Source organism: Lepidochelys kempii, chromosome 14 (genome assembly GCF_965140265.1).
Source record: "Lepidochelys kempii isolate rLepKem1 chromosome 14, rLepKem1.hap2, whole genome shotgun sequence".
Classification (NCBI taxonomy): domain Eukaryota; kingdom Metazoa; phylum Chordata; order Testudines; family Cheloniidae; genus Lepidochelys; species Lepidochelys kempii.
In genome coordinates this window covers 34,560,992-34,573,831 of record NC_133269.1, presented here as the reverse complement: position 1 = coordinate 34,573,831, position 12,840 = coordinate 34,560,992, and the positions used below count along the sequence as shown (strand labels likewise).

Sequence of the window (12,840 nt, the reverse complement as noted above, 5' to 3'; positions counted from 1 at the left end):
AGCCCCCACCCAGTGACCTGGGACAAATATATACCACCCCCGCTGGGCGCCTCCAAGAGGCAATACTTCCCCTCTCGCAAGCACATAGTCTGAGTGTAGCAAAAGCCTTTTAATAACAGAGAGAAACAATGTGGCATTATGTTGGGGAAACACCACCAACAGGATTCATAACACAACCCATGAGCAAAAAACCCACCCCAAGCAAATTGGGGCGTGTCCTTTCCCTTTAGTTCTTGAGTCCAGCAACCCCAAATCACCCAAAGTCCCAAAAGTCCAACGACCCGAAAGTCTCTGTCCCTGGTCAGGGCAGCCCCAGAGTTCAAAAGTTTATCTACAGAGTTTTACCTCCCAACCTGGGTGGAGATTGGATGGGGGCGGGGGTTAAGGGGTACCTTACGTGGTCCAAAGCTGATGGCCCCACCTCTCCATGGGGCTCCACTCCACCAGCCGCCCATGGGCTGCTCTAGGCCTCCAACAAATTGCTCTGCTCCACCAGCTGCTCCACTCTGCGCGCTGTCCCGCAAACTGCTCCACAATCTATCTTCAGGCTCTCCCACTACTTAACACAACACTCAGTGATTTCAGCTCTTAGCAAGTTTAGCTCTTTTGTGATTTCAGCTTGTAGTAGGGGAGCCTGAGTGCTGGTGCACCATTAGCCCAAAGTGAATTCAGCTCAGCAGCCTGTAACTAGACTCCTAATAGAATCAAAATTAGCTCGGATATTCCACAGTGGAGAGAGAAGGAAGTGCAATTAAGGCCCTCACAGGGGGCCCATGCCACCAGATATTAATACCTGTTCCCAACCTCTCCCAATTCACAGAGTTTTGGAACCCATGTCCCTTGCCTAGCGAGTGCTACTTAGTTGATGGCGAGTCCCTCCATCATAACAAAAGCTCAAGTACAGTTCCACTGTCCTTGATTCCCATAATCAGGGTAATAACAATTTATTCTTCCTGTCCCAATAACAGAGACACTGGGGATCCCACAGCAGCCAAAGTGACCATTTGGGCAGCTATGGCCTCATTCTAGGCGGGGTGGGTGTGCCTATGCAAATGAGATCAGCCCCTGAAGTTCTTTTCCACAACTTGCCACACCTCACCACCAGATGTCAGGGTGGAGCTCATCCTGACTGTGCTTACATATGGACACACGACTCCTTTAATATTATCCACACCCACATTTCACACCGATTAGGATGCCTAGTGGGCTGCTGGCTCTTGGTAGAGACCTCACATGCCACCATTGAGTGAAGAGTTATGCAGATATCCAACTAAGGGGCTTCCCGTAAAACCCTAGGCAACCCCTCTGCCGCTTGGCACCACGGGATTCCTGGGTCACACCTCCCCCACTCTCACTGAGGCAGTAGGGTTAGCCATTGGCTAATCCACATGAGTTGGCTCAGAACCCTCGTGCCTGGACAGAGCTTCTGTCACACATTTTCCTTGCCCTTCATGTGTGCAGTTTCCATACCATGAATGTCTATACTCCAGCATTGCAGTCAGAAGCTGGTACCTTCCGTTCAGTGAAGTCCTGCCAGTGGAGAATGGTCTGTTAGGACTCTGAACTTCCTGTGCCGTAGGTATAGCCTTATTTGCCCCACAACTGCATATTTCCTTTTGATGACTGAGTAATTTTGTTCAGTGATGGGTCAGTTGTTTACTTTAAAAAAAGCAATAGGACGCTTCTTATTGCCCTTGCCTGCTTGCATCAGTGCGGCTCCCAGGCCTGTACTTGATGAATCTGTGCAGAGTTCAAACATTTTATCCAAATTTGGACCGGCTAGAGCCAGTGTCACTGACAGAAGTCTTTTCACTTGAGCAAAGCCCTCCTGACAGTCTGTAGTCAAAACCACCTTGGCAGGCTGTGTCTTTTTGCAGAGGTCTGTCATTGCATTCGCAATGTTGCTGAAACCTTCCACGGAGTCTTTGGTAATAATTTGGCAAGCCTCTAAAAGACTGAATTGGCTTTTTGGTTCAGGGTACAGGCCAGTTAACAATGGAGTCCACTTGTAAGGGTTTCTGGCAAATCTGGCTCCATCCTGCCAATGGTCTAGATAAGGGAGTCAGGCCCCCTCTGGGATTCACACAACTGCTGCTGAGCTGCCGTCAAATGCTGTCAGTGCCTAAACTCCCTGGGCTCTTGCTTTTTTGCAGTAAAAGTTCCCAAGCGCAAGTTCCCATGCGCTCTGCAGCCCAACACCAACCAGACAGACACCTGAGCCCCAGAGCGATGTATGAGCTGGGAGGAGATAACCAGTCCTCTGCCTCATTTGTCTGTGGGGCCCAATTTGGTAAACATAGTCAGAGCTCACCTACCAGATTGGGGCCTTTTAGGCGATCTTATGCAAAGCAAGGATGGCTGGAGTTGGGGCAAGAGGAGGACCTCCCTCATAACTTTTAACCCAGTGGTTAGGCTATGTAGTTGGGGTGTGGCATAACCCTGGTTCAAGTCCCCCTTCTGGCTCAGGGGGAGAAAGGATTTGAACAGAGATCTGCCAGCTCTCAGGTTTCATAGATTCCAAGGTCAGAAGGGACCATGGTGATCATCTAGTTTGACCTCCTGTATAACACAGGCCGGAGAACTTCCCCGAAAATAATTCCTAGAGCAGAACTTTTAGAAAAATATTGAATCTTGATTTATAAATTGTCAGTGAGGGAGAATTCACCATGACCCTTGGTAAATTGTTCCTATGGGTATAATCACCCTCACTGTTACAAATTTATGCCTTATTTCCAGTCTGAATTTGTCTAGCTTCAACTTCCAGCCATTGGACCATGTTGTACCTTTCTCTGCCAGATTGAAGAGCCCATTATTAAATATTGGTTCCCCATATAGGTACTCAGACTGTAATGAAGTCACCCCTTCACCTTCTCTTTGTTAAGATAAATCAATTGAGCTCCTTGAGTCTATCGCTATAAGGCACTTTTTCTAATCCTTTAATCATTCTTTTGGCTCTTCTCTGAACCTCTTCAATTTATCAACTACTTGTCCACAAAGCATAACATGTTCCACTGCTCCATGAAGCTACTGTCTGTTGTAAAGAAATATAAAAGACAAAAATAAAATCATAATAATTAAAAACATTTCCCAAAGTTCACCAACCACAGCAGCAATCCTGCTCCTAATTCCCCTGCCTTGACCTGTGATCTTGAAGTTCTGTCTAACACTTTGACTTCTTTTCTGTTTCCCATACAGAAAAAGTAAGCATATACTTTCCAGCTGAGCCTTTTAAAGCTGTCTAGGGGATTTGGACACACATTTCCCACTAGTTTTATTGTGAATTGGAAGACTGAATCCCTTAGACAGCTCTGAAAATCTCAGCCTCAATGACTTTTTATTTTATATTAAAGGCAAACAGCAACAGAAGGAATAAAAATAAAGTATCCACGACAGAGAGCACAGTGTATGTAACGCCTCAGTAATTTTGTTTTAGAAGTGAGCACAAAATGGTAGCTGCCCCCAGGAGACTGCTAGCAATTTAGACCCCAATTCCCCACAATACTTGAGCACATGCTTAACTTGCAGGGCAATCTAGGGTGGTGGAGGATGGGGATGGGGATTGGGATTGTAATGTCCCAAATTGTGCATGAAAAGATGGCGGAGAGGAGACGTTTATACTGGTTTTATTTCATGCCTAGGATTTCAATATTTCTTAGGATTTAGGCTGTAGTGCATGGTTCTGTGATTACGATTTTATCTGAAATAGAATCTAATCCACTTTCCAAAATATCAAATCCCTGAAGCCCTGGTCTGGATTCTCCAACTAGTCCTTACACTGCTGGCCAAAAGGAGGAGGAAGGTTTTAGAACAAGTCTAGAATTAAGCGGTGCCAATGTATTAACATTTAATTCTGTGTTCTCCTCATTATACGGCAGAGTTTGTTTGGTTCCACTGGATACAAGCCATGGCAGACGCAGAACAGGGAAATCAAATGTCCGTCAGAGAATTCATCCTCCTGGGATCCAGGAATACCCAAAAACTGAAGGTTCTTCTCTTCTTGCAGCTTCAAGTGATCCACATTGTGACCATGGCTGGGAACATCCTCGTTGTTGCGCTACTTGTGGGTGATCAGAACCTTCACACCCCCAGGTACTTCTTTCTGCTTGGAGATCTGCTTCACTTTGCCCATCTTGACCAGAATGCTGGCCAGTCTCCTGCCTGGGGACAGAGCCATTTCTGTTAGCAGCTGCATCATGCAATTTTATGTTTTTGATTCTCTGGCAGGTGCTGAATTCTATCTCCTAGCTACAATGTCTCATGATCGGTATTTAGTGATATGTAACCCCTTGCATTATGCAGCCCTTATGAATGGCAGATTCTGCCTCCAGCTAGCAGCTGGTCTTGGATGAGCAGATTTCTGATTACTTCCATATTAATGGGTATGATGTTACAATTGGTTTTCTGTAGACAAATTAAATTACTCTTGGTGATTGAATCCCCATGACAAACCTCTCCTGCAGTGACACCCACACACTGGTTCTTATAACTTTCACCCTAGCCTTTACATTCACCCTACCCCCATTTCTTCTGGCAGTGAGGTCCTACGTCTTCTGGGCATGTCCAATGCTCTGAATTCAGAGTCTCTTTCCATGAAACGCTGTGCAAGTTGCTTCAAGTTCACTGTTTTCCAGACACGGCTAGTGGCAAGCCCATTTGCTGGGCCATTCAAAAAAAGAAACACAAATGGGAGTGAACTCACAAGAAGGACTTTATCCTGATCCCTGCATAAGGGGCAGTGCAGACACTGCCCCAGGAGCAGACCAAGAGACGGATTTTGTCCCCGAGAGTCCCTGGCTCTTCCCTTGCCCCAGAGAAGAGGTAACATGAACCAGTTCTAGGCCCCACTGCAATTCACAATGCCCTCACTCAGCTGCCGCCGAACCCTGTAGGTGTCGCTTGGGGTTGGCACCTAAATTTGGGAAGTGACCGTTCCGTGTGTACCGATGTTTGTCTCTGAGGGTCGCCCTGCTGCTCCATTCTAGGTGTCTGGATGCCTAAGCCTGAGCGCAATGCGTGAAGATGTACCACTTTGACTGTGGACTCAGTTATACTGGGATAAATGTGGAGAAGCCAATGACTGAAATTCTTGAAGCTGCCTAAGGAATTTGGAAGCCCAGTTATGAAAACTGATGGAAATTGAGGCATCCAAATTTTCTAGGGACTTCTGAAAAATCTCAGTCTTCTGTGTACAAAGGATCAGATAATAGAAATTTATTTTTTTGGAATATCATATATGAAACTTTGGAAATACAGAACAATCACCCACTATCAACCTTGCATTCCTCACTATGTCACAATGGGTTTTGACAAACAAATCATCTATCCAGCTGGTTAGAACATGTTTTTGTTTTTTCCCCCAGGGAAAATTTTGACATTTTGGACAAAAAAATAGATACCCCTCCCAAACCCATTATTTTGTTTTCAACATCCAAATTTTGAAAAATTTCTGCTGAAAACTGAACAATTTTTGGCCCCAAACTGCTGAAAACAAACATTTTCAGACAAAACTGCCACCCTCCAAAAGTTTGGGGGGTTTTGGCAGCAGGTTCAGTTTTCTGATGAAAAATCAATAATTTGCAAGGGAAGCATATACTTTCCATAAAAAAAAGATCATTTAATCACACTCCCAATTCTCTGAAAAAAAGTTGATGAAAACTTTTTGACCAGCCCTAATAATCTGGTTTGTCTGACTCAGCCATGTCTAGAATGTTCTTCATAGTCACATCTTTGCATTACGCTAAGGTGTAACAGAGATGGTTGGACAATATTAGTCAAATGAGGTTTGGATTAAAAACAGGGTGGGGTGGAAATCATGAACATTTTAGTGATTTCCCACCCTCATTTTCTGACCAGATCCATAGAATCATAGAATATTAGGGTTGGAAGAGACCTCAAGAGGTCATCTAGTCCAATCCCCTGCTCAAAGCAGGACCAACACCCACTAAGTCATCCCAGCCAGGGCTTTGTCAAGCCAAGCTTTAAAAACCCCTGAGGATGGAGATTCCACCACCTCCCTAAGTAACCCATTCCAGTGCTTCACCACCCTCCTAGTGAAAAAGTTTTTTCCAATATCCAACCTAAACTTTAGGAGTTTCAACCCTCTAATTTCTCTAGGTCTCCCGCTGTATCCTATCCCTACCCTCCAGTGTATCTACCACTCCTCCCAGTTTAGTGTCATCTGAAAATTTGCTGAGGGTGCAATCCACACCATCCTCCAGGCCATCTAGGCCATGACCATCTAGCCCATCACTACCAAGAGGAAAATTTCCATCTCTGCTAGAGCCACCAGGAAATAGAGCTGCAACATGCAGCCAGTGAAGGAAATCATGTTGCTCTCTGACAAGAGGTTTTCCAGCATCTTGGGCATTGTAGCAGTGGGGCAGCAGATGTCTAACAAGGAGAGGTTGCTGAGGGAGAAGTACATGGGGTTGTGCAGCTTAGCCTCAGTCCCTATGGCTATGAAGATGAGGCCATTGGCAGCGAGGGTTATCAAGTAGATCAACAGAAAGGCAACAAAAAGGGATAAGCGAATGGCTGGGCAATTGGAAAGTCCCGTAAGGATGAATTTAGTCACCATCATCTCATTGTCCATTTCTCTGCTTGAAGAGGAGCTCTCCTGCATGGGGTTAAATAAAAGCGATTTCATTATGTGAAATTCTATGCATGGGAATGATGGATGGTCTTAGTGTTAAGGCAAAGGAGTGGGAGACAGAAGATCTAGGTCCTCCTCCACAGGCATGTGCCTACCTGTTTTCCCCTAATAATAAACATTCTCAGATTGATACATTTTGGTTTTTTGTTTTTGTTTTTAACCAAATTGAAACATTTCATTTGGGGTAGCTTAGACGTTAAACTCTCTTCCCCTGAGCTGCTTCAGCAATCCATGGGCGTTGCAGTGTGGGTGCTTCATGGTCCTGTTTTCCTCTCTGAGCTGGACTCCCTGGCTTGATTACATCTCATCTGATGGACTGCAATAGAGGCATAAACAGGGGAATATCGACTAGGCGTAGAGAGATTGTTTTACCTCTATATTTAGAACTATCATGTGCATTCTAGAGCTCTTTGAAATAATGCTGTAAAACCAGAATTTTTGGTTTCAGGGCAGAACTTCCCGAAGGAACCTTTCAGAATGCAGGGACCTTGCCCAGGGCCCATTCTCCGAGAACTGCCAAGGACAACAACTCAAACTCAAAATCAGTGTGTGGGTGTAACTTCGGTTCAACGACCATCATGTGTCACCTTCAGCCATCGACTTCCTGGGACAGCAGTCTGCCCACAAACGTCTGGCTGTCAACAGACCCTTTGTCTTGCTGCCAATGCGTATTTCACTCTCTTGGGCCTTCTTTACTGATGCACTGACCTGGAGTTCCTAACTTAACCCTCAATAGCAGTGATGCTTCCTGGGGGTACCCAGGGCAGTGCAGCACCCCCGTCACCACCTGCCTTGAGTGTAAGGAAGTCTTGTCTGTGTCTACTGGGGGTCAGCTTCCCAACTCCGCCAGCCATGGTTAATATAAGCACTCCTTCTAGGCCTATGCAGGCCCTGCTGTCAATCTACTGGTTAGTGATAGGCACACTCCAACCCTTGAGCCCTCCAAGCGTCTCCATGGAGAGTCCAGCACCTGTTCCACTGGGCACTCAGCATTTCACAGGAAACACCCAGCACCCTGTAGGAGTGGACACTATATGCTTTCTCTGCTTTCTATAATTGAGAAATCAGACTTCAGAGTGCTGGTATTTGGAAATCTGCAAAACAAGGGTACCCCAAGCAATAAGGGACCAAAGCAGCCATTCACACAGGGGTCCCAAGAAACTCCATTGTACAGATGAGGAAACTGAGATCCAGAGAGCTGAAGTCAGCCAGAAACAAAACAGGGAATAGAAGTCCGGTGTCTCTGTGCCACTATCACAGTACTGACCTTTCTTCTTCACTGTCCCACCTCAGGGCTCCCGTTCTTACAGAGTTAATGGGCCCTGAGACGTGATTCACATCTTACATTACCATTGCACATTGAAGGAGTTAGATGTAAAGAAATATTGAGTATCTGGTGCAATCCACGATAAAGGGGCCTGGTAAAAAACACAGTGTGTGCTCACGTAATTCCAGACTATTGTAATGGAGACACAGAGAATGGCATCTCTCTGCCTTGGTGCCTCATTGATGAGGTGTTTTAGAGCAACCCACAACAGCAGTGATAAATATCAGACTAATCAAACCACAAAGACCTGCATCCCTAAGCCAAAACAGCAGAAGTATCTGTCCCAATATTGAATGCAAGCTATAGCAGCCGCTGACCTCACCTAAAAAGCCAGATGGCCAGTGAGAGAGGTGACTCAAACTCATTACAGCAAACCAGCTTATTTCCATTTCACGGGCACTGAACAAACTACGGTAAGACAGTCTGAACCCTTTTGACAGCACAGAATTTAGTGACAACTTTCCCCAGGATCTCTGTGACCTCTCTGTTCCTCAGGCTGTATATGAGGGGGTTGACCATGGGAGTCAGGACTGTGTAGAAAACGGAGAACACTTTGTTCAGGTCTCTCAGTGTATCAGTTTTTGGTAGCATGGAGACAATCATTATGGTCCCATAGAAAATTGACACCACGATAAGGTAAGAGAAGCAGGTGGAAAAGGCCTTTTGCCACCCAGTGGTGGAAGGCATTCGCAAGATGGTCGTGAGGATACAGATGTGTGTTGCCAGTGTTCATAGAAATGGCGAGAGAGTGCATATAGCAGCCAGCATGGTAGTGACAGGCTCCATCATACGTGTGTCACTGCAGGAGAGTTTTATTACTGGGATGAAGTCACAGAAGAAATGGTCAATTTCATTAGAGCCTGTCATAAATATAAAGGGAAGGGTAAACCCCATTAAAATCCCTCCTGACCAGAGGAAATATCCTCTTACCAGTAAAGGGTTAAGAAGCTAAAGGTAATCTCGCTGGCACCTGACCAAAATGACCAACGAGGAGACAAGATACTTTCAAAAGCTGGGAGGAGGGAGAAAAACAAAGGGTCTGTGTCTGTCTGTGTGATGCTTTCGCTGGAGACAGAACAGGAATGGAGTCTTAGAACTTAGTAAGTAATCTAGCTAGGTATGTGTTAGATTATGATTTGTTTAAATGGCTGAGAAAATAGCTGTGCTGAATAGAATGAATATTCCTGTCTGTGTGTCTTTTTTGTAACTTAAGGTTTTGCCTAGAGGGATTCTCTTTGTTTTGAATCTAATTACCCTGTAAGGTATCTACCATCCTGATTTTACAGAGGTGATTCCTTTTTTACTTCTATTAAAAGTCTTCTTGTAAGAAAACTGAATGTTTTTTCATTGTTCTAAGATCCAAGGGTTTGGGTCTGTGGTCACCTATGCAAATTGGTGAGGATTTTTACCAAACCTTCCCCAGGAAGTGGGGTGCAAGGGTTGGGAGGATTTTGGGGGGAAAGACATGTCCAAACTATGTTTTTTCAGGAACCCAGATAAAGTTTGGTGGTGGCAGTGGAAATCCAAGGGCAAAGGGTAAAATAATTTGTACCTTGGGGAAGTTTTCACCTAAGCTGGTAAAAGTAAGCTTAGGAGGTTTTCATGCAGGTCCTCACATCTGTACCCTAGAGTTCAGAGTGGGGAAGGAACCTTGACAGAGCCGCATAAAGTTAATGTCAGCAGCCAGAGAATGACTTACCCAAGTGCCAACTGCTAGCTGGAGGCAGGACCTGCCATTCATAAGGGCTTCATAATGCAGTGGTTTGCATATCGCTAAATACCAATCGTAGGACATCACTGCCAGAAGATAACTCTCTGCAACTGCCAGGAAACCAAAGAAATAATATTGCGTGAGGCAGCCGCTAACAGAAATGGTTCTGTCCCCAGTCAGGAGACTGGCCAGCATCTCAACCCTCGCAGGTCTCCAAGCAGGACAATTCGCCAGGAAGAAGTACATGGGGGCATGAAGTTGCTGATAAGCCACAACTAGTGCAATGATGAGGACGTTCCCAACCACGGTCTCAATGTAGATGATGAGAAGCAGGAGGAAGAGAAAAAAATGAGGAGTTCTTGTGGCACCTTAGAGACTAACACATTTATTTGGACATAAACTTTTGTGGGCTAAACCCCACTTCATCAGATGCATGGAGTGGAAAATACAGTAGGAAGAAATATATACAGAGTACATGACAAGATGGGGGTTGCGTTACAAATTCTAATGGGACAATTCAATTAAAGTGGGCTATTATCAGCAGGAGGAAAAATCACTTTTGTAGTGGTAATCAGGGTGGCCAATTTCAAACAGTTGACAAGAAGGTGTGAATAACAGTGGCGGGGGGGGACAATTTTTCTCCCTCCTTCTTGTAACAACCTTTTAAGTACTTGAAAACTGTTATACCCCTCTCAGTCTTCTCTTCTCCAGACTAAACAAACCCAATTTTTTCAATCTTCCTTCATACATCATGTTTTCTAGACCTTCCATCATTTTTGTTGCTCTACTCTGGACTTTCTCCAATTTGTCCAAATCTTTCCTGAAATGTGGCACCCAGAACTGGACATAATACTCCAGTTGAGGCCTAATCAGTGCAGAGTAGAATGGAAGAATTACTTCTCGTGTCTTGCTTACAAACACTTCTGCTAATACATCCCAGAATGATGTTTGATTTTTTTGCAAGTCTTACACTGTTGACTCATATTTAGCTTGTGATCCACTGTGACCCCCAGACCTCTTTTTGCAGTACTCCTTCCTAGGCAGTCATTTCCCATTGTGTATGTGTGCAACTGATTGTTCCTTCCTAAGTGGAGTACTTCTAACTGGAGTACTCCTTTTCTTTTTTCGAAAATGGGCAACTAAAAGGCCTGGGCTGGTGTCCTGCAGCACAGGTTAGAAGGTTTCCTTTTGCTTTTCTGTCCTTTGGATGAAATACACCCAGACATCAACACCTGCATTACAAAAATATTAGATTGCAATGTCAAAATGGAACTCCAATGGCAGAAATTGTGTAATTAACTCTTTAGTTTATCTCACCCTACAAGGGATGGATGCTCAGCATTCCATTTGCATCCATTTAGCCTGCACCCTCCCGCTGAGCCCAATCTCCATTTGTTCTCTTTATTTCAAGTAGCCACCAGTTCAAGTCTCCCACCAGCTGAGTTGTACCTCACCTGTGGTATCTAATATTGGTCCTAAAAATAACAGGTTTTTAAAAGGTCTATGCACCTCCATTTCTCCTAGGAGCATGACATGAACCCCATTGAAGAGAATGGAAATGTGACCTTTTAACTTTAGTGGTCTGATTTTAGGGGCAGAATCAAACTTATCTATTTCATTTTAACATAAGGAAACCGATCAGCTAGCATTGTCCAACCCTGCATTTCCTGAGAGCTTTCCTCAGGGCCTCCTTGACCTCTTTGTTTCTCAGGCTGTAGATCAGTGGATTGACCAGGGGAGTCAGGACAGTGTAGGTGACAGAGAGAACTTTCTTGAAGTCTCTCAGGGTGTTGGTTGCTGGGAACATATAGGCAATCAGTAGAGTTCCATAATAAATGGTCACCACAATGAGGTGGGAGGAGCAGGTGGAAAAGGCCCTTTGCCTCCCGGTGGTGGAAGGGATTCTCAGGATGGTCACAATGATGCAGATGTAGGACATCAAGGTAAGTAGGAATGGGACCAGTGTGAAAATCAAGCAGAGTGTGAAAGCCAACATTTCCATCACCTGAGGGTCATTGCAGGAGAGTTTTACAAGGGGGATAAGATCACAAAAGAAATGGTCAATACCATTGGGGCCACAGAAAGTTAACTGTGACATTGACAATGTTGTTATACTATTAGCTAGGAAGCCACCTATCCAAGTGCCACCTGCAAGCTGGAGGCAAGACCTGCCTCTCATACAGGCTGCGTAGTGAAGTGGTTTGTGGATGGCTAAATACCGATCATAAGACATCACCGCTAAGAGAAGGCATTCTGTGGCAGCCATAGAACCAAAGAAATAATACTGTGAGAGACACCCACTAAATGAAATAGTCCTGTCCTCAGTCAGGAGACCGACCAGCATCCTCGGCAGGAGGGTGGAGGTGTAGCAGGTCTCCAAGCAGGACAAGTTCCCCAAGAAGAAGTACATGGGGGTGTGAAGGCTCTGATCAGCCACAACTAGCGCCACGATGAGGAGGTTAATGGCCATGGTTGCAATGTAGATCATGAGAAACACCAGGAAAAGGATCCGAAGTTCAGGGAGAGTGCTGAATCCTAGGAGGATGAATTCTGTGATGGACGTTTGATTTCCCTGTTCTGGATTCGCCATGGCACGTGTCTACGGGAAAGAAAATAACTCAGCGACATAAATGGACAACATTCACTTAATAAAATGTTAGCATTGTTTTCATTGTCTTCCTCTGCTGGCTACTGGAACAATAACAGAGTGGAGAATGAAGTCCAGGGGAGGGGAAATGCCATCTCTCTTGATCCCTGGGATAGATTTCATATCTGAGCAGACTGCAGGTTAAACAAAATGTGAATCTCTCTGAAAATCTGTGCAGTACCTTGACAGACGGCACCAAGCACTCAAATACTATTGTGATGGGGCTCAGATACAACAGTACAGACACACACAGAGGAGACAGATTAGAAAGATATTGGTTCAAATAGTCATACACACCACTTCCTGGTGTCTAAAAGCAGAACAAAATAGGCTGGAGTTCCACTGCTGAAATCGGTCAGGATTTTATGGGAAGTCACAAAAAAGAAACCAACCAAGCAAATAGGGCTGGGAATTGCAATGGGTGGGCAGCCAACTGCAAGTGAATTGTAAGGGAAATGGGTAGCCTAATTTTATTAGCGCCTTTTGAAAAATTTATCCTAAAC

The 12,840-nt window shown here is 44.9% G+C and overlaps 1 protein-coding gene across 1 annotated transcript; it reads right to left on the bottom strand.

The window, feature by feature from the left end:
• Nucleotides 1-11,332: 11,332 nt before the first annotated feature.
• On the bottom strand, nt 11,333-12,283 carry LOC140898070 (olfactory receptor 11A1-like). Its single transcript, XM_073311528.1, has one exon. It carries the CDS (start codon nt 12,278-12,280, stop codon nt 11,333-11,335), a length of 948 nt encoding a protein of 315 aa, XP_073167629.1. The 5' UTR covers nt 12,281-12,283.
• Nucleotides 12,284-12,840: the final 557 nt, after the last annotated feature.

Excerpts from the sequence above, each read along its gene's own strand:
- LOC140898070 (XM_073311528.1), bottom strand. The coding sequence starts at position 12,280 with ATGGCGAATCCAGAACAGGGAAATCAAACGTCCATCACAGAATTCATC.